General features: G+C 36.1%; 1 protein-coding gene and 1 long non-coding RNA gene across 2 annotated transcripts in view; both read right to left on the bottom strand.

Moving 5' to 3' along the window:
• Positions 1 to 251: 251 nt before the first annotated feature.
• On the bottom strand, positions 252 to 14234 carry LOC100892753. The gene is made up of 12 exons (XR_004063606.1): positions 14118 to 14234; positions 12198 to 12360; positions 11467 to 11657; positions 10640 to 10711; positions 9695 to 9797; positions 8967 to 9034; positions 8366 to 8465; positions 7331 to 7492; positions 6392 to 6534; positions 5112 to 5232; positions 2472 to 2560; positions 252 to 1870 (listed from the first exon to the last, which is right to left on the bottom strand). It is a non-coding gene; the product is annotated as a succinate--CoA ligase [ADP-forming] subunit beta, mitochondrial (long non-coding RNA).
• Positions 14235 to 18561: 4327 nt separating this feature from the next.
• Positions 18562 to 22132, bottom strand: part of LOC115917883 (glypican-5-like) — a 41882-nt gene continuing 38311 nt past the window's right edge. Inside the window, exons 6-7 of the mRNA XM_030982405.1 lie at positions 19338 to 19518; positions 18562 to 18912 (exon numbers count right to left, since the gene is read on the bottom strand). Of these exons, the coding sequence (XP_030838265.1) occupies positions 18680 to 18912; positions 19338 to 19518 (414 nt within the window). The 3' untranslated portion in view covers positions 18562 to 18679. The remainder of the gene's footprint in view (positions 18913 to 19337; positions 19519 to 22132) is intronic.

Raw genomic sequence — 22132 nt, 5'->3', positions numbered from 1 at the left:
ATAATGTTTACGTTGCTATAATGGTCAAATTGTACTTTCTGGACAAAATGTATTCCTTTGTGATATTAAGCTTCATATTCGTGTAAATACAAGATAAGCCTGAATGAATTTATCTCACAATGATTCACTTATCTCTCTCTCTCTCTCCGTTCCTCTTTCTACATCTCAGCTACTTTCTTCCAATACTTGGCTATTCAATTTAAATCAAAGCACTCCTCCATTCAAATAAAAACAACTTTAACCAAAATCTCTGAATCTTTTATAATGTTAGAATTCATTTAATTCATATTTCACCTATGAATAACAAGTTGCATATCAATTATGCCCACACAATACCGTGTGCATTAAAAAACAAACTTGTACAACATATTACAACAATCCTCTCACCAATACGTACAGAACTATATAATTTTCCTGTCATTTGCACCATTGGTGTCGAAAAGAAACAGAAATTAAGTTAAAACTGTGAATGCTATCTCTCTTATCTATTTACAAGGCTCTGATGACGAGAAAATTGCAGACTTCTATTTGCAAAAGAAGAGATGGGGTGCATTCTTAAGCCCAAAGTATAGTTTCTATCTCAATCAAAGCGTCAATGCATTTCTGTCTCTCGGCAGACCGTAACGTAATATCATGTCTGGGTTTGTGATGGCGATGATATTCAAAGAGAAATTTCTTTTATTCAATGGATAATAGACACTGTATAAGTATTCCAAAGCCTTGTCACCTTGTAATTTTACTGTGAAACTACCTTGTATTGTTCCTGTTTGAGATGGACTGCATTAAATTATAATTTGTGCGCCAAAGTTTGGTTTGTGTCTCCATCTTTCTCAAGGTCAAGGTGTCTTGGATCACTCTTTCATTAGGGCCGACCGGCAAAAGGACGTTACATCACATCATGAAAAGTCAAGCTCAAACCGTTGTATCGATCTATGCTCACTACACCTCTTATACTATTATATGACTCTCATATATCTATACAACCCTACCTTTACTGTCTACTTACAGCTAGGAAATTGTTACCTAATAACCCTGAAAAATGATCTAGCATCCTTTTTGCTCTGAACAGGCATTATCTAAGTTTGGAAATGTGTGTATGAAATAGCAAATGAGTGAATACAGGTACTGCCCACTGGAAACCAGAAGATCGTTATGTAATATCCTTCAAAATGGAGTTAATGCCCGTCTAGCTTCCTATGTATGGTATCTAATTGTGGACATAAGTCTGTATTCCACCAACCAATAAACCCATCCACCTATTTACACAGAGCAGAGAGATCTCCAGCAGTTTAACAGACGTCCCAAGGGAAATTATTTGAAATTAACACACCCGTTAGCACTTTTAGACAGGATAAAGTTGGCCATTACCTTGTTTAAGTATCAATTACCTTGTATGATGTATATATGTAATACGTCGTCTATTAAAAGCCAGAATGGTTTTGTCTCTATGTCAAAGTATATGAGAAAACGTCCCTCTGGTTCGTAAAATGTTGAATATTTTAAATGATCATCCTTTTGTGGGAGGTGCAGGGTTATATCACAGCACCTACAAAATTAGACTGCGTTACCCAAATAATATCAATAAATGAGGTAAGAGTATAGTCCATTTCAGTAAACTGTGACATTCTTAAAGCAAACGCACAAGTGGTTTTCTTTATTGGGAAATAAACACACACATACTAACTCACTTTACTAAATAAACTCAAGAATAACAATATAACAAGGATTTTTTTTCTTTCTTATCTCTGAATAAAAGGCGGTTAGGCCCTCTAAATTTGTGCATTCGACTTCCCACTCACAACGGCAACTGGAAGTTGACATCTACATGAGCATCTTTTGCTAGTCCTACAATGGTGGATAATCTAACGACCTGTTGAAAAATGAGAAATGAAAGGAAAGCAGAAATTTACTTTTAGTACAATAAATACCTTTACAAATTCAAATTCAAAGATAAAGTTGAGTGATGAAGATCAGTCATACTACATAATTGCACTAACTTGATATCAGTTTGAAATAACATGCTCAAATATAAACTCGAGTTCTGGTAAATATAGAAAATAAATTCTCACAGAATCCAACGAAACGTACACTGAATGTTCAAGATTACAAATAAATGATATGTGCCAAACAATTTTGGTAGAAAATGTATAGCGGCTCAGTAATGAGCATAGAAAGATAAGGAAATTTGGGTCAGTAGGCCCAACCCTATGTGCTTAACACAGGTCACTATGTGCAGATGGGAGTTGTGGTTTTTATTGAAGATGATGCCCAGTAAGTTTTTGTGTGTTTGTTTTTAATTCACTGGTTCAAACAACCAATCTACTGCAGGATAAACAATCCAGAATAAATCATAGGAATTTTCTCTCAACATATGATTCCGATACCAGAGCCTATGCTTAGCTTTAAGTTGAAAAATGAAAGAAAGAAATCACATTACACTTGTTTTACAGTAAATATAGAAGACTACGTACCATCTTTGCTGCTTCATCTAAATCATCACAGGCCAGTATCCTGAGATCACTATGTGCAATGATTGCTTTAGCTTCGTCAACCATGGTTCCTAGGAGACAGAATGACAGAGAGTAAGGGAGTAAGTGAGTAAGGGAAAGAGTGTGGGGAAGGAGAGAGAGAGAGAGAGAGAGAGAGAGAAAGAGAGAGAAGAGAGAAAGAGAGAGGGTGAGGGGGAGGAAACAGATGAAAATGACAAGAGAGTATAAGAGGTAAAAATGAGAGAGAGAGAGAGAGAGAGAAAGACAGAGAGAGAGAAAGAGAGAGAGAGAGAGAGAGAGAGAGAGAGAGAGAGAGAGAGAGATGAAACACAAATATCAGACAGAGAGAAATGGAAACAAAAATAAAATTGAGAGAGATATTTGTAATTTTTCTTTATATCTTTGAACATTTCAATTTTGTAATTTTGTTTGTATCAGTCTCCAGACTGTTTTAACAAGGAATTTTTGATTCAATAAACCGAAATGAATGAATGAATTAATGAATGAATAACCAATATAACTTTGTCACAATGAGAAATGTTGTAACAATGTTCTTTTTAATAAGGTTCCATTGCATGAAGATTGGTGATACACTCTTTGCTTGTGTTTATCTTGTCTTGTGACATCATTTAACTTTAAAGGTAATACAAAGTTTTGGTATGGGGTCATCAATTTGGTTCAAATGAACATATTGGAAGCATATGCGATCCTACAATATTCAGTGATCGTTGTCGCGGTTGAAATCGAGTCTTAAGTTATGAAATTGTAAATAATAAACTCTTTATGTTGTATAGCTCCCTCTCAAGGTCAAGATCTTAATTAAGCAATAAAACAATGTTTCTTGACTAAAACCGACCGATTAGCTATTCTCGTTTGGAAATTATATATCACAACTACATATTCTGAGATTTTCATGGTTGCAGCTACCAGTATACGGCCAGAGGCGCTATTTGAAATTTATCAAAATTTACCGGGAGCACCTGTAAATTTTTATATTCAATTTTTCTCGAAAGCAAAAGTGTTTTAGGGGCTAAATTTTCTAGTGCTTAAAATACATCCACAGGGGCATCCAAATATATCAAAATTGTAAAGAATCACTATCCACCCAATTTTCATATTTCCCAAAACTTTGTATTACCTTTAAGCACTTTACCATGTGATGTCTTGGAGAAGGCTTAAAAGAATTCAATTCAATTCAATTCAATTTGTTTTATTAACCATTTAAAATCAAAAACAATATACAAATTATGCGTGTATGAACATTATTGATACAGTGTAAATGGTCAGGGTGCCCCTAAAAGCCAAGGCTTGATGAATGGGGCCCCCTATACATAAAAAAATATACATAGCATAAAAAACATGAGATACAAACAAACTTAGTTATACAAAACAACAAAAAAATCAAAACATTAAGCACTAAACATACAGGTAAAGGGGAAAAGGAAAAGGCGAAATAAAAAAAATAAAAAACGTAGGGAGGAGAGATGAAATTACATGTTTATTTGACGTAGGTAGTTATTATTGAACGTTTGAGTTTGGTTTTAAATGAAGTAACATTAGTGCTGGAGATTACATCAGAAGGGAGGGAATTCCATATTCGAGGACCAGCAGATTTAAATGCAATAAGAGTCGATTGATTATGTGCTAATGGTAAATGGAATTTGGAGTGGGAACGGGTATTATATTGGTGGTAGTCTTTATTATACTGAAACAAATTTGTTATATTAAGAGGTGCTAAATTATGTTTCACGTAATACATCAGGATCGCAATTTGGATTTCATGAATATCAAAAATTGTCAATGTGTTTAATCTTGCAAATAATGGGCGTGACGGAGCTAAGTAAGGGGAATTCGAACATATACGTAAAGCCTTTTTTTGCAGTCTATGTAAAGGGGTCAATTTAGTAGTGCCACAACTTGCCCAAGTAATATTGCCATAATAAATATAGGGAAGTATTAACGAGTTGTAAAGCATTAACAGGTGCTTTTCTGTAAGGGTACTACGTAATTTAGATAATATACCTATGTTCTTTGACATCTTATTACTTATAAAAAAACGGTGTTCCTTAAATGATAGATTATCATCAAGTATAAAGCCTAGAAATTTGACAGAGTTAACAAGATTTAAAGTAACATCTTTCATTTTTATATGAAAATCTAAAGAATTGTGTGATACATGAGGTTTTCTAAAATACATAACATTAGTTTTTTCATAATTAACAATCAGTTTGTTAGCATCGAACCAATCGGCTATTTTACATAATTCAGTATTGGTTTTTTCTAATAAAAAAATGAAATTGCTATGGGTTGAAATGATAGTTGTGTCGTCTGCAAATAAGACATAATCAAAAAAAGAAGACGCTGTACATAAATCATTAATATAAATTAGGAAGAGGAGCGGGCCCAGTATGGAGCCTTGAGGGACACCATACTGGGCTGTCGAGTAATGGGAATTATAATTATTAAATGAAGTATAGTTATGTCGATCAAGTAAGTAGCTCTGGAACCATTCCCACACTGCTCCCCTGATACCATAATGGGATAATTTATATAAAAGTATGTTTTTATATAAAAGTATGTTTTTCATATTAGAATGGGAATGATTCATTCAAGACTACCTACCCTGTAACCTGACGACAATGGGTACTTTGAGATTGAGTTCATTGGCAGCGGCAATGATACCCTGAGCTATGATGTCACATTGCATGATGCCTCCAAAGATATTCACCATGATGGCTTGAACCTAGGATATAATATGAAAAACATAACAAAGTCATCATATCTAACATAAAATAAAGATTTCTAACCTTTAAAGGCATCGTTTAACTCTTAAGCTGCCACCCATACAATGCACCCAGTGCCACAGTGCTAATCCCTATTGTGCCCGCTACTAATCTCCTGTGTGCCAAGTTAATTTAGGGTTGGTTCAAGTGCGTGTAGTTTAAATTGTTACTATGTTTGATCCACTATAACATCTCATCTGTATATTGTATAAAAAAGAATTGTAAGTTAAAGTTGTAGGAAATTTAACCCTCTTTCTGTTGATACCAATATCATTTCATGAATCTGTAATTTTGGTAAAGTAAATAAGCACTATCAGTGAGTTGTCAAACCAATCCGTTGTCTCATTTCCCGCACACAATTTGAGGGGCCATGATCAAAACTGACAAATTTGATGATAAAATATCGCAATTTTCTCAGGAAAATCCAATGTAACGGTATATGTGAAGCACACAAAATCAAAACAACAATAAACCCCCTCCACAAATACAGTAAGCATTTATGCGTGCACGCAATGCGCATCGCACAATAGGCATAAAAAATTAGCTTGTGTACTTATGCACGAAAATGTGTCCGTGGCACGCGAGCGGATGAGAGTTTATGTGTGCATGGCATGTCAACAGAAACCCGGTTATGTGTGCGTGGCACGCCAGCGCATGCACAGAACAGTGTTCTTGGCACGATAAGAGTTAACAATGTTAAATCGGAGATGTGTGGCCCTACGTGTTATCAGTGTCAGTGATATGGTGTAATATTGAAGCCATACAAAAATTCGCTTCAAACTGATCATGAAGTGCCTCAAAAAAATAAAAATCTCTAAGTGATCTGTTTTATCATACTCATTTTCCCCCACTAGACTATGGTGTTATAAAAACTGTTAGGAAAACAAAAAATTAAATTTTGATTTCCAGTCATAAATATCTTGATAATCAGACAAGCAGTCGGCTTGTAAAAGTCATGGGATTCCTGACTGACCTAAAGGTTTATGACCATGATTGCAGCATGAGCTAAATCCAGGATTTAGTTTCAGAATCTGAGGCAATGTCACTGAGTCACTTTAAGCTACCTCAGGAAGACATAATCATTCCCTGAATGTGAAGAACACAGTGCCGCCTCATTACCTTGCTATCCGATGTGATGAGCTTGAAAGCCTGCTTGACCTGGTCAGCAGTGGCTCCGCCTCCAACATCAAGGAAGTTTGCAGGAGTACCTCCATGAAGCTTAATGATATCCATGGTTGACATAGCTAATCCAGCTCCATTTACTGCAGTCGTAAAGATCAAGATTAAGGATTAGGATTATGAGTTCAAGGGATACCTCTATTCAATCACACATCAGAATATACCTTAACAACAGAGCTGCCAACCTTGTGCGACCAAAAAAAGGAACCATGATGGCAAAAAAATGGAATTTCAAGCAAAAAAAAGGAATTCAATATAATCGAAACATACAACCACGCGTGACACACTTCCAATGCAGAAATATCCATTCCTCATGATGTTTTTTCCATACAAGGAGATATTTTTTTCTTGTTATTTTGGTATTATCCTTAGTATGTTTTAAACTTAGTTTTCTATTGAATTTGTAATCAAATCAACATTTTAGGACAGTTGTTTGACGTGTGGTATGTAAAAAAAAAAAAAACATATTTTATGAAGAAAAAAACGTAATACCATAATTTAACCACAATTAGCAGTACTTTGACTAACGCAGTTTTCAGAAAACGGCCCTGGGGTATTATTTATATAATATGGGCTGGCCTTGAGGGAGATACAAATATATTTCCCAAACTAGACTCATACTGCCCCGAGTCAAAGACGAGGACAATATGGGTCTTGTGAGGGTAATATATGTGGTATCTCCAAAAAGTTAAGCCAGTCACAGGTAATAATATCCGATAAGAATAATACGGGTAATAATAATAATAATACGGGTAAAAATATCCAATAAAGTAGCTTCAAACAGCTTTCTACCCGACATTGACAATAAATATGAAATCTAAGAGGACATTTTTCAGTTTTTGTTTCAAGATTCACAGAATTGCGCTGAATAGTTCTCACCTAAACATCCGATGTCTCCATCCAGACCTATGTAGTTGAGGTTGTACTCCGCTGCTGACACCTCCCTCTCATCTTCTTGGGACCAGTCTCTCAAATCGTGGATCTTCTTTTGTCTGAACAAAGCATTGTCATCAAAGTTGATCTTGGAGTCCATACACAGTACTGTAGCAGAATGAAAAGGATTAATTAATGATATATATCACACTTGTTGGGGGGGGGGGGGGAGGAGAAGGGTGGTGTTCCCTCTCTCTCAAATTATCTTTTTTTTTGTCTGAACGCAGCATTTTACAAAAGGTGATCTAAGCCTATGTATACACCATACTGAATAAAAGGTAAGTACTGGGGGATACAACATATTTTCTGGTAACAGTAGATTTATGTATTTTGTCTTTCATGCCCCCTCATTTCTTCACCCATTCTCTCTCTCTCTCTCTCTCTCTCTCTCTCTCTCTCTCTCTCTCTCTCTGTTTAAAAAAAATAAGTAATTGCTCCACATTCTACATTACAGGATTGTCTCATACATAATATTGAAGAAGAAAACACATATAAAACAACAAAAGACATGTAACTTATTGCATCTCTCTCTCTCTCTCTCTCTCTCTCTCTCTCTCTCTATCTCTCTCTCTCTTCAATGAGGTTCATTCCTGCACTAAGAAACATTGCAGTAAGCCCAGTATTAATTTATTATATTTGTTATTATGTAGTTTATTATTGTTATTATGTAGTTTATTATTGTTATTATGTAGTTTATTATTATTATTATTATGTATTTTGACGTCACCTGAGCCTGGGAGGCAAAAAGCGAACTGAATCTCTGTAAGACTCGGGTCTCTTTTCCCAGAATAACTGATTGGGATTGTGCAGGTGGACCACTACACCAGGGTTTCCCCTTATTCTTATATGAATAGTGCAGTGGGTTCTGAACGTGCAAAGGTGGTGACTCTCCTCTACACAGGACCTCCATTTAACATCCTATCCGAGGGACAAATGCATTATCTTTCACCAGAACTCTTCATGTATCATCAAAGAACTTACCTTGTCCTTCGCTGTCTTCGACCAGGGGGTTGATCTCGAGCATGGTAGCATCATACTTTATGAAGATATTATTATACAGGTTCATAAATGTTTCTGCAGCCTGTAACATTAAACAAGAAATATAGATATAGAGTTTATATTTAACATCATTCCGTGGCCTCTTACTTTATGAAGACGTTATCACCTATGTATATAAAATGTATTTGCCACTCGTAACATTACATTACAAGACATCACCGTCATCGTCATCGTAGTCGTCGTCGTCGTCGTTGTCATCATCATCATCATCAATATTCTTTATTAGCTAAATCAAAGTCATTTTTCTTTTCAAATCTGAATTTTGCAACTGGCAGTGTTTTATAATTCACACAATTCGCTCTGTACAAATGGGGGCTTCAATTTTCCCTCACAGAGAGAAAATCACAGACTCTTCTGCACATACGTTCAATAACACATCTTGCTGTTACAGCTTAAATTGTGATAAGTTTTTGAGAGCTATGCTAATCCCTGAGAGGATCTTCAAACCAATATTCGTCAATCTAGCTTTGACTGTATTCCATATAAAACTATAAATACAGTGTTATCTGAAGATGATTTTTACCTGTTCCACAGCTCTGTCGGGGAAGCCCATGAGTTTGGCCATCTTTTCCGCCTGTGATCTCTGAATACCTGGAAATTAAAGTTGACATACAATAGTTACTCAATACAAAGATCTATCTAATCACTTGACTGGAAATGCGAAAGGTTGTGGAATGAAGCCCTAGCACAGCACTTATGTAATTGAGCAAGATGCTTTATTTACAATGTTTCCTCTTCACCGACCCACATGCTAAATGAGTACCCGGTAGGTTGCAAAGGTCCACGTGAGTGGATTAGCATTGACATATCCGTAAAAAGGCAACTAGCTGGAATGCTCCCCAGGGAGTGGTGAATGTGATCCTTAATGTACAGAACAGTGATTGAATCCAGTGACCAGGGTCATAATAACACTTTAATAAAATGTGGAAAAGTGCTTTTTTAAGATACAGGTATTATTACTATCATTATTATTCATATTTGAAGTGATAGATTTCATAATTCTGAACCTTCATAATTCCAAAATAGGGTTCATCATTCTGAAACTGAAAATGGTTCATAATTCCGTAAACAAAAAAAGGTTCATATTGTGAAAATAAAATATAACCCTTCATCCTTTTGGGAATTACTAACCATCAGAATAATAAACCCTGTTTTCCTTTTTACGATTATGAACCCCCTGGTGGAAAATTTGTGTTTCAGAATTATGATCCTTCAGAAAAATGAGAAACCCCCTTCAATCTTTTCTCCTACCTGCTTCAATATCGATGGGTTCTTTGATGATTGCTTCTGGACTCTCTGCTGCCACATCCTCGATGTTTACACCACCCTGTGAACTGCCTACCAATACTGGCCCCTGAAAACAAACAAACAAATAGACAATTTTAAAAATAAACAAATAGATCCTGGTTATAATAAACCTGAGAAAGAGAGCGTGGTATCTGGAAGTGGATGGCATAGGAGGGAAAGGAAGAGGGAAGATTTCATGGAAAGTTATGGTGAAGAAAGAAAGCAGTAATGTTGGTCTAAATGAGGAGGAAGTGAGTGTCATCGGTAACCCCTCATAAGAGGTGAAATACTGACTTTATTCTATAAAATTAATGATGATGAATGATCACTGAGCTATTCTAGAGTGAGCTAAATAAAACATACATGGCCACACATATCATTGAATATTGAATAATGATATAAATTTATCATCACTACTTAGAACACTAATGTCCTTTGGCAAGACATTGATCTACATTTGCCACTCTCCACCCAGGTGTTAAATGGGTACCGGTAGGACGGAATTCCTTTAAATATTGTGAGCGTTGAAAATCGGCAGCCTAGCATAGCCGGGTAATGTTGGAGCGTCTTGAGGACCTTGCAAGGTCAATAAGTGCGCTATATAAGAATCCAATATTATTATTATTATTATATAAATACTTTCTCACATAAGGCAGTTTCCTATTCAAACAAACAAATTGTCAATCATACCAATTCTTAACCACATAAAGAAATTGTTCAAAGCATTTTTGAATTCCTACCCTTTGGTACTATAAATGCTTAGATTTGCACAGCCAATAGAGTAATGCTACTTTGCATGGTCCATCCTTCGATATCAAGGTAGAATTTCTTTTGTGCACACCAGATTTCTAGCCACTGCTAAACATAGTCAGAACAACGACCCACATATAAATAATAGATGAAACTTACATTAAATGCCCTTTCCATTGTGATAGCAAAGTAGTACTCTCTCCTGACATACATCCTCTCACAAACAAGAACCTGGAAATAAGAGAAAGAATGAAAAATAATAAAAATATACATGATTCAATCACATCATTGTAATAATCTGATCCCAGGGGATGCTCAATGACTTGTCAATGTGTTTACAAAGTATTTCACAATAAACCCCCCTGGGGGGCGTTTCATGAAACAATTAGTTGGTGGTTTTCACCGACTAATATCATGTTCACCAACAATTTAGTCAGCGCTGACTAAATTTGACCAATCACAGGCCTGGAAAATAGTCAGTGACAAAAGAATTGTCGGTGAACATGATATTAGTCAGTGAAAACCACCCACTAATTGTTTCATGAAACGCCCCCCTGGCTTGAGCCAAGATGCTGTGTATTGATGATTTGTCTCAAAAGGGTGCGGGGCGGTGTGGTTTGTTCAATGCGCCTTTCCGAGCAAAGCCCACCCCCCTCCGCTTGTCTCGAAAGGGTATGTTGAGAACGGAGTACCGCCTTGACGCACCCCTCAGGATAAGCGGGGGGACTTTTCTCGAAAGGGCGCGTTCACCTGTCTTCCACATCAGTTGTTTATAATAGAATTTAAGGAATAAAAATTTAAGTTGATTAAATTGAAATAATCAAAATTGAAACAGATCGAAAATTAAATAACACTAGTTTTTACATAGTCTTGCAGATCAGGCGTTTATAAGAAACCAAATCGAGTTTGTGATAGTATTTTGGCATTTGTTATTGACAACAGGCTTTATGAAACAAGGCCCTGAGGTAGCCCATGCAATTACTTACCGAGTTACAGATCCTGCCTCCCTCACCGGTCTGCTTGGTGACCAGCTTGTTGCCGATCATCTGGGAGGCCAGATCTTTGACCTCTTCCGGTGAGAAGGCCAGCTTGACCCCTCCCTTCAGACCACTGGTGAAGGCGCCCTTCCCCCTCCCGCCGGCCAACACCTGGGCCTTGACTACGACATCTCCTGACCCTGTAAGAAGAAGAGAAATACAAATATGTTACTTTTATACAAGTACTCAAGGTTTCCTCACCTGTATGGGTCCTGTAACATAAAATGTTACAAGGCACATTATGTTGAATCAATCTTACCTTTACAATCTATAATAGTTTCTAATTAATTTCATTCTAAAGACATATAAAATTCATTACAACAAGAATAGAGATAAGACAGCTCTGCTCAGGTAACAATTGTTCTGGGCCTTATTTTGTCAAAAAGTATTGGTTAGGGTTGAAACACACGTTAAATATCCAAACACATGAGTTTCAATGGGATGTCCAAGAATTAAAGACTTAGGGTAATTTCAAAAACCTGGCCCCAGTTTATACGGATACCTATGAATAAACAAGTCACTGAGATTCTTTTATTCATTTACAATTTTTTTTATTTTACAAATTGCAAAAATTGATTGATAGTTTTTTAAATCATGATTCAATTATTTCTCTGTATTAAACTTTCAAGAATCTGCATCAATCAAGAAACATGAATGCACTTGGCTTTCTAGGTACGTACCTAAGCTCTTGGCAATCTCATAAGCCCTCTGTGCAGTGGTAGCCACCTCGGCTCTAGGGATAGGGACGCCTGCTTCCTCTAGTAGATCATATCCCATGTACTCATGGATGGAAAGGTTTCTATGCTGGTCATGCTGAGGGAGGACTGAACTCGATTCCAATGACTAGAATATGAAGAGAAAAAAAAGAATAGGAGTTATGGATGGGTACTCATAGGCTAACAGCTAAGATTTGTGGTGGATATGGAAAATATTCAATGATGAATTAGTGCAAGACCCAGAGGCTGGGACATCCCCCCCCCCCCCCCCTCCCCCTTAAAGTTAGACCTTGAAGTTAGACCTTCTTCCAGAAGCTATGGTAACACCAATATCAAAGTGAAATTTACTTACAATTGCGAATGACTTAAAGCAAACTACCCATGATTGACACGCTTAACTTTTGTGTAATATTTGTTCAGCTCATCATTTTGTTAAATAAATTTACATCATCATTATGACTTTTATGTTATGACTTATGTTGAAAATGCTTTGTAAACTGATTTTTTTTTCTTGGATATGAAACACAGAATTTGGATTCAATTTTTCGGGCAAATTGTGATTGTGATTCCAGGACCCCTTCCCTTTACTCAATACAGATGCGTAGGTAACTTTGCATACATCAGTCTGTCTGAGCGCTACTAAAGTGCACCTCATTGCATTTTTTGTGCATTGGGGACAGCACTGTGCTGCCAACTGGTGAGGTGCGGCATTGCACGACTTGGAACAGTTACGGTACCCAGAGCTACCAAGTATCACGCATTAGGCGTGACATCACACATTTTGAGGGTCTGAAAATGCTCTTACGCACGACGCGCTCGCTAGATTTTGAAAAAGCGCTATACCTTATACGTGTGTTATACCCTCCCACGCTCGCTCGCGCGCCGAATCATGAAAATGTCACGCATTGCCGATCTTTGAACTTGGCGTCTCTGGGTACCAGTGGTTAAGGGGGGATTCGTATTGGATCACAACACTTGTGGTTCATCAGCAGGGGCGCTGGTCTGAGAATGAGCATAGCCCTCATAAACGCGGACAAAATGCGTCCTCAAAAATAAGGATTAGATCTAGATCTATCTGCATGTTCGCGGACGTTTTTTTTTCATCAGCGCTCTGCGAGTTTCGGATTACCGAACCGCACCGCTGGCAATGTGAAAAATGAATTCCCTGTGAGAAAATAACCCTAGTTCACCGTCTTTTTTATGGGTTTGTCCGTCTCCTCGAGGATTTATCGCTCATAATGAGAAAGTCTCTGTCCAAAGTCAATGTAAAATGCATAAAGAAAATCATCCGTTTTTGCACTTCTACTTCTACGACGATACTCAGCAGGATCCATAAGTCAGGATGTAGTGCATCGCTTTCGATTTCGAAAATATGAAGCGTCTGCGAAATTGCGGACGATCCTTATTTTTGCGGACGCGTCTGTCTGCATTTTTGAGGACGATCCTCCAGCGTCAAAGGACCATCTTCACCATTCAATTTCATGTTCTTCCTCGAATTTTGACAAAATTTTCGGCACTCTCTAATAATAATAGAATATTAAAAATATGATAAGATCAAGCATCATGGGAATACAAAAGATTTGTTTTAAAAAATTCAAGTGCAATGTTAGGTGCGCAGAGCTGCTCCCCTTTATTATGTTGCGCGTACGCCTATGTGAGGGAGTTGGTACCCAGTGCAGCCTTGCAGCCCAGCCCAGCCGTTCCCTAGACCTGCCCCTGCATGCTCCGTAGGCTGGCCTCGTAATTGTAATTGGGTGAACTGTCATTGTGCAGAAATGGACTTTGAAGGAGTGTCAATTTCCTTCTTTTATTTCAAATTCACAATTAAAGAAATAAACATTCGTAAACTAAATAATGCAAAGATTCAACAGAAGATAATCTTACCTTGAAAAGACGAGGAGATCCTCTCGTTTTAGGCAAGACAAGTTTGCCGAATTTCCAAATGGAAGCTGCCATTTTGAGGCCTAAGTGTTCTTCAAGAATTGCAGCGCCACCTTGTGTTGAAAATGTGCCACTCATTTCGGGGGGGGGGGGGGGGGCAACGAACTTGGATTTCGATTTGGGGGGGGGGGGCATGAGAACATTTGGAATCGGTAAAGTGGGTGGGGGCAATTTATATTGCTCAATCCATTTACTCATTTAGTATTTTATGAACTTGATGAAATGAACTTTTCATGTTCATAGAGAGAAAGTGACAAGGTAATACAGAGTACGATGTTTTACATTAATGGGGGACTTGAAATTAGGAATTTTGCATTCCATATAAATATTAACAATTTTAGGTAACATAACAAAATAAAAGACTTAAAAGGACTTTCTGACAATGAACCATAAATAGCAAATATGAATAACAATTATTTTAGAAGAAAAAAGATGAATTGACAAAGTATCATACTTCATCAAACTTTATAAAATTATTTGCGAAAGAAGGAATGCCATTGTTAGCAAATGCTTAAAAATATGACAGCCCAAAACCAATTTTATGAAAAAAAATAAACAAATTTATTTAGCAGACTGGACAAATAATTGAAATTGAAAGGATAAATGATGATGTAGATGATGATGATAATGATAATGTGGATTGTAATGACTGAAATATATACAGGGATGAAAAACTATTATCACAAAGACTGAAAAGTTGACACATAAATTTTACATATTCTGATAATAACGTTTTATTTTACTTTGGCTTTCAATGAGTAGAGGAAGCAACAAGATTTGATCTATTCTGGGAGAGAATTCCATCTAGATGTCTTATTGATCTATGTACAATGTTGAATTTTGGGATCAACAGATGAAAGTTAGAGGAATTATGAGTTGGGTAAGAGTGAATGGTGATATTTATGGTGAAAAAGATTCAAAGTGAAAGTGGTATCACATTATTTAAATATTTAAAAATGAACAGTAAAACTGTTTGGGTTTTTAATTTGTAAAATAATGGACTTGTGTGAGAAAAACATTGTGAACCAAGCCATAGCATTTGTTATTTATTAAATATAATTATACTAAAGCCAGGTCTGTTGATTTTTTTTTTAATTCTGAATTCTGAAACTGAATTGATTTAAATTTAGCAATTGAAACATATCTAAAAACTTATAGAGCCTTTTGTAAATAATTTGTTCTAGGACTTTTGATATGGTGGGAAGAATGGAAATAGGTCAGTAATTACCTTTTTCGTGAGGATCAATTTTTTTGAAATACAGGATCTATACATTTGCAATTTAAGCAACTCAGGAGTCAGAACATTCCCTGGTGTTAAAGGGATAGGTTAAAATGTTAGCCAGGGGAGTACACATAAAATGTATAATAGTGCACATTAAAGATATATATTGATTTCTAAATTTGGATAAATACGGTTTCAGAAGAAGAAAAAAATCACAGACCTAGCTTTAGTACAATTAAATTATAAAATATCAAATGCTATGGCCAATACAAACATGTAATGGGAGTATCTCTACTTTTTTTAGTCCATGTAATTGACTTTCTAACAAAAAAATGAAAAGGGGGACCCCCACAAAGAAGAAAAAGTGTAAGAACTGATATTAAAAATAAATAGAGATTAGCAGTTAGGCATATTAGTCTTGTGTATAGGAGATCATCTCAAAGGTATTATTTCATAATCTTTATCCTATCCCTACTCCCCCACTGTCTCTCCCTGCCCCTCCCCTTTTCTCCCTCTCTTTTGACACAACACCTTTGAATGTTTCCTCTCTTTCTCTCTAAGTGCTGAAAAGCTCTCCCTACCCCCCCCCCCTCTCTCATTTTTGTGTCTGCATCTCTTTCTCTCTCTCTCTCTCTGTATGCTTTTGTTTCTCTCTGATCTCTATTTCTTTCTGTCCCTCTTCCTTCTTTCTCTCTACCACTCTCTCTCCCCCTCTCTCTCTCTCTCTCTCTCTCTCTCTCTCTATTTCTCTCCCTCTCTCTCTCTCTCTATTTCTCTCCCCCTCTCTTTCCTCTCCACTATCTCCCTCTCTTTCTATTTAGCTTACTCTCTTCGTTCTTCCTCTCCTAGGTCATACATTGTTCTCTCCTTTCCATTTTCTCCTGTTAATAACTCTTTTAATTTCCCTTTTCTCTTTCTCATTTATGACGGCTATATAAGTTTATAAATTCATTTTTTTCTACAAAAATATCACAGGTACCATTATGATTATATACAATAGTTATAATTCCCTTTATTTAAGAATGTATAAAACAGTAATAAACAGAAATATATATTTGTACATTTCACAAAATTACATATTCCAAAATAGTACATTAAAATGGCATCAGTGTTAAAAAGGTGCATATTTCTATATATCAAGCATCATTTACAATGCGCATAGTACTTTACAAGTATTGACGCAAATTAATAATATTCCTCACCAAAAATATTGAATCATTACAATATACAGTGCGATACATACTTTTTTTGTATAATATAAAAATAATAATTATACATGGTTGAAAATTTACAGTCTCTTGAAAGCCATCGTATCAATTTCATAAAAATCACAGCATTAAATTTGTATAAATTGGCAAATAATAATAACAGTGAATAAATACACAAACGAACATATAAAACTACATTCACTACTTTGCAAATGTTCAGTCGAGTTTGATAAGGGTAGGAATATCAACTAAGCAGCTTAAAGGCTTGATCAGATATGACGGGGGAAACTGCCGCAAACAAGCTGCGTGTATATGAATGGCACCAGCGCACAACGAAGGTCCTGCGGGTATTCAGTAGGTTCTGTGTTATAAGATACATAAATGTGAAGGGCATTACAAGGGGTCAGTGACACAAAGACGTAACTCCATTTTGAGAAAAAGTGTTATTTGTGTCACTGAGCACTTGGGCCTTAAGTCTATGTTTCACTAGCCATTGACTTCAATGGGTGGAGTTAAGTCTTTGTGTTTCCTGGAAAGCTCACATTTTTCTGAACATTTTGATATCAAATACTCATTTTGGCAAAATATGGAGTTCAGTCTTTGTGCCACTGAACCCTCGATTAATTCTGCGTTAAAAGTAAGAGAGATAGTGCTCTTCTAACTTTAAACGATTTAGAATCACGATTAAAATATCCTTTATACTTCAGCCATGGGTTCTTAAGAATATTTACACAACCAATCATGTAAAAAAAAAAAGTATTATAACAAATTAAAATGTATGGCACCAGTAATTGTAATAATACTACCTTTTTCCATACAAACTTAAATATTTTATGAGATTACACTGCCAGATTTATTTTTTTGAATTTGAAAGATTGTTAAAAGTACTGCATTTAATGAAATAAAAAAACACCTACTAGAACAAATGTACTATCCATTTGGTGTTCAAACTGCATAGAATATTAGATGATTCTTGTTATACAACAAATTAATATTAAAAATAATGGTCCTACATACCCAGGAAAGACTCATTAGCATAAATGGTAATACTGCTATTTGAAAAAGTTCTGCAATTATGATTACCCTAACATTGCCATGTACTCTTTTATTTCAACATGGTTGATAGGAATAAATCTACATGGGTAAAAACAAAAGGGTTCAAAAACATTGTGAAAGGATGTAAGCATCAGGCGAGGATTGAACTTGGGACCTCCCATATGAGGGTCACAAGCCTTAACCACAGGATCACAGTGGTTTCTGTGCAGTGTGAACTTTTGACACTGCCCACTCGCCACAAAGATGAACTTTCCCAAAACTAAATTACATAGAAAGCAATATTTTAATGAGTTTAGATACAAATTAAAAATTGTGGGACTGTTAAAAAACATTGATGTAATCATTATTGTAATTATGATAAATTAATTTCCACTGATTCTGACAGAAAAATAAAAATATATCAAATACTTTTGATAAACAAAACTTGTCAACATTTGGCAAAAATTGGACACACCAGATAAACATTTTATTAAATGTTTTAAATCCAACATTTTATTGTCTATTAATCAATGTCTAAATATGATTAAGCCCGGAGGATATGTCTCATTGAGGCCTGAACAACATTCGTGTACATAGAACCCAATAAAAAAGGGCAGTTTTTTGCAAGGTAATCTTCCTTGTCATATATGAAAGGGGCTTTAAACTGGATTATTTAAAACAAAAGTTTAGACTTGAAAATCAGATAACCATACATCAATTCTTCAGATTCTTCTTCAATCATAAATTCTTCACAGTCATCTTAAACTATACACTTTGCGTACGGTAGACAATCTTCTTATGCAAAGATCAGCTATGTGTTTGCTGTTTAGGAAGCAACTGTTCTTCTGCGCCAGCTCAATCTGATACTATGGTTGAGAAATCCTGGCTACATCACTCCAGATGTATTAATATAATACTATGGTTTCATTCCCCTTTCACACCAGCCTGGTAGTGTGAAAGGGGTCATGATATAAAGACAGTGTTTTTTCACACAAGGATGTAATACCACGTAATACAGGTCATAGCTTAGAAGCAGAATGTCACAAATGCAGAAAGACAGAAAGACAGAGCATCGCTGAGGTCAAGAGCAGTGTGACTGAATGAAGTGATGATGCTGCTCCTTGCGTGTCCGGTCTCCTCGTTCTTTCAACGGATGGGTCTGTGGCTGGTCTGTATGGGATGCGCCTCGTTGGACCGCTGGGGTCTTTCGTTCTTGTCTCACCAGCGCCTCTTGATGTGGGCTCGAAACTGAAATCTGTTTCCTTGGGGGTAACTGCAAAGAGAAAAAAAAATAAGAAGTGGAAATGAGGACTTGGGTACTTGTTGTCATGTGACACTACTTTTTTTTAAAACTGAACATGACATACATACCAACAGAATCTGCAATTTCAAAGGTTTCATAAAGGGTGTAATCTATCCTTCAATTAAAATCCTATGTATTCCACACACAAAAAAGAGAGAAAGAAATGTAATGAAGAACAAAAATGATGAACCTTTAAAAAAAACTTTTAAAAACCTAGTGCGTCCCCCAAGGTATTTTAGACTTCACAGGCATCCAAAGTTCCTGTCATATGTTTTGCTTGTCAGAGAATTCTGGAGTTAAAGGCACTGCAAACTTGAGCAATGATGTGCCCTCTCCTTTACAAAAGTCTCTTCCCGCCCCAAAACTCAACCAAAAGAATTTGTCATGATATATACCTGTTGTGTAAGAGAACTGAGGAAGCGTTGAGTTTTCGACGCCATCGCCTGATCCGCTACCGGATAGATCCCCGCTTCCAGAGAATTCTTCAGAGCCGCTCCCACTGTAGTAGTCTCCACTCCCAGGCATCGGCAGCATGCCAGCGTCTTCCACCGTACTCCTCAAAAATCGCTCAATGAGCTGCAACAGAAAAGGGATTTATTAAATAAATAGGTTATTTTCTCTGTATTATACCAGGTAATTAAAGCTAGTCTGGTATTGTTCTTGCAATTTTTGCGGGGATGGGGGGTGCCATTGATCAAAGTATGTTTTACAAGAGGCCAATGTCCAGATAACTCTCAAACAAGAGGGGCAGATTAGTATACCTTTGACTACTTTACATGTACCGTATATAACGGTGTATAAACCGCACTTTTTTGCCGCCGAAAAAATTTCAAAGTCGGGGGTGCGGTTTATACACGGTACACCAAAAAAAAAAAAAAAAAAAAAAAAAAAAAAAAATTAATTTTTTTTTAAAGTTTCAATTTATGCCCCTCCACCTGGCGCTATGCCTGGCAATGTCTCCCGGCTCGGTAATCGGTGTGTTGACTCACCACTCAGAAACTAGAACAACACTCAAATTTGTCTGTCATCTTGGTTTGAAAGTAATCTTTCTGATAGAACTCAATATGTAGTTTATAATAATAATTCCTCCAATTTTTTTTCTATTACATGGTGTACCACAAGGTTCTATCCTAGGTCCCTAATGTTTTTTAATTTACAGTACCGTTATGATCTTACACACACAAAAAAAAAATCTCGGCAAAAAAAAAAAAAAAAAAAAAAGTTTTTTTTTTTTTTTTTTTTTTTAAGGGCGAAAAAGAGGGGTGCGGTTAATACACGAGGGCGGTTTATACAACGTTATTTACGGTATGTAATTATGCCATCTTCCAAAAACTGGTATTAACAAATCAATATCCATGAAAAGTTGAAAAAAATACATATTTCTGAAATAATCATTGAAGCTATAATGGAAGAGACATAGCTACATTTTTTAAAACTGTCGACCAAACTTAGTAGAAAGTATTTTCATTCTCAGCAGTCTGTCTTTATCATCAATAGATATATATGACCAATAGCTGTATAATGAAACAGCGCCATCTTGTGTTAAAGTGTGACCAGGCATCTTCCACAACATCAAATGTAGGTAAAATATTGTGTTAGAAAGAAATATTTAAAGAAGATTCTGCAAGTAGAAGGAAAAACATACAGGAGTTTTCCCTTTTCCATGAAATATAGATTACTTTGCAACAATAGTAATTGAATGCAAATCAAAAGAAGATTTATATGATTCATGAACATGTGTTAATTCTGTGTGATGCAGCTCCAAGAAGGAAAACAAGTGTATATATCTGGAGATCCAAGTACGCAAATATATTACATTTTGACATTTTACAAAACAAAGAGTAGATTAAATTCTCGTCGGGAATGCTTCATACATTCATTTTGATTTTCTTTGTAATAAAATACACTTGAAATTGAAAATCAATTGCATGGTAACACATGATACATGTATCATGATTTTCTTTGGAATAACCTTCAATTCAAATTGAAAATTAAATTAAATGATAATACTTCAAACATTATCATGACTTCTTTTTAATCTTCCACTCCTTTCAATGAAAATTCACAAAACGACTTCAGTTCATTTATTGAATGGTTAAACTTCAGACAGGTAATATAACGTTCATTGTAATGGCCTTCAGCTAAAATTACTTTGTATATTGTATGTGCGTTCAGTATCTTTACAAATCAACATGTGTGCATATTTATGAATATTGTCATTTTTTTATACTATTACATGGAAGATCTTGTTAACATACATCCCTGTATTATTTAAACAGAAGCTCCAATGCCTACAAATTGCAATTGGATAGTTTCTGAATGTTAAGTTCTCCTTAAAGTCAAACGCTGTTTACAATCAATTAAATTAGTCCATACCCATAAATTGCAATTGCATGGTTTCTGAATTTACTCTAAGTTCTCCTTATAGCTGAACACTGTTTATAATCTAAGGAAATATTTCCTTCCCTGACAACAAAAAGAGAGACAAGATGCTAGCAGATTGGGATCGACTCTCTTTTTGTGAAACTAGGGCGGAAAAGCCAGTTTAGAGAAAGAACCTCCAAACAATATGATGGGGGACACCTCACAGGCATACCATACACAAGTGGTGGTTTTAATGGGTGTACAATAAAGGGTCTTAGCGGGGCTAAACACACAGGATCAGTTCCCTTTCAAACCTATTCTTAAGAATGGGCCTCTGTTTGAGTAGTAAATAAAAGGACTATTCAGGGAGAAAGTTAGTGGAAATAGACAAAGCTGGCAAGATTGGGGGGGGGGGGGGGGGGGGGGGAGGGGTACCCATGGGCGAAGAAAGCAAGTTTACTTTGCATGTCATGGTCTTCTTCGGACTTGTGGGCCAAGATCTCTGCATAATGTGTACCATATTATTCTCACGAGGCTAGCTTTTCTCTGAAATACACTTTTGGAATACATCAAAAATTCTGCATTGACAAATGAGAATTTTCAATCATTTGCAAGAACTATTTCTTTTTTTCTCCATATAAAAGGAGTGGGAGTCGGTGGTGGTAATGGTGGTTGTCGTCATGCATCATCATCATCTTATGGTTAGCATGATCATTACCGGTATTAATCACAATTTAGTGTTATTGTTACTATTATTTCTATTATCATTATCAATGAGGGAACATTCACTATGAACATGACAGACACAGAAAGCGGACAAAATATA

Source organism: Strongylocentrotus purpuratus, unplaced genomic scaffold, assembly GCF_000002235.5.
Source record: "Strongylocentrotus purpuratus isolate Spur 01 unplaced genomic scaffold, Spur_5.0 spur5_scaffold_12, whole genome shotgun sequence".
Taxonomy (NCBI): domain Eukaryota; kingdom Metazoa; phylum Echinodermata; class Echinoidea; order Camarodonta; family Strongylocentrotidae; genus Strongylocentrotus; species Strongylocentrotus purpuratus.
This window is presented reverse-complemented; position numbering and strand designations above follow the sequence as displayed.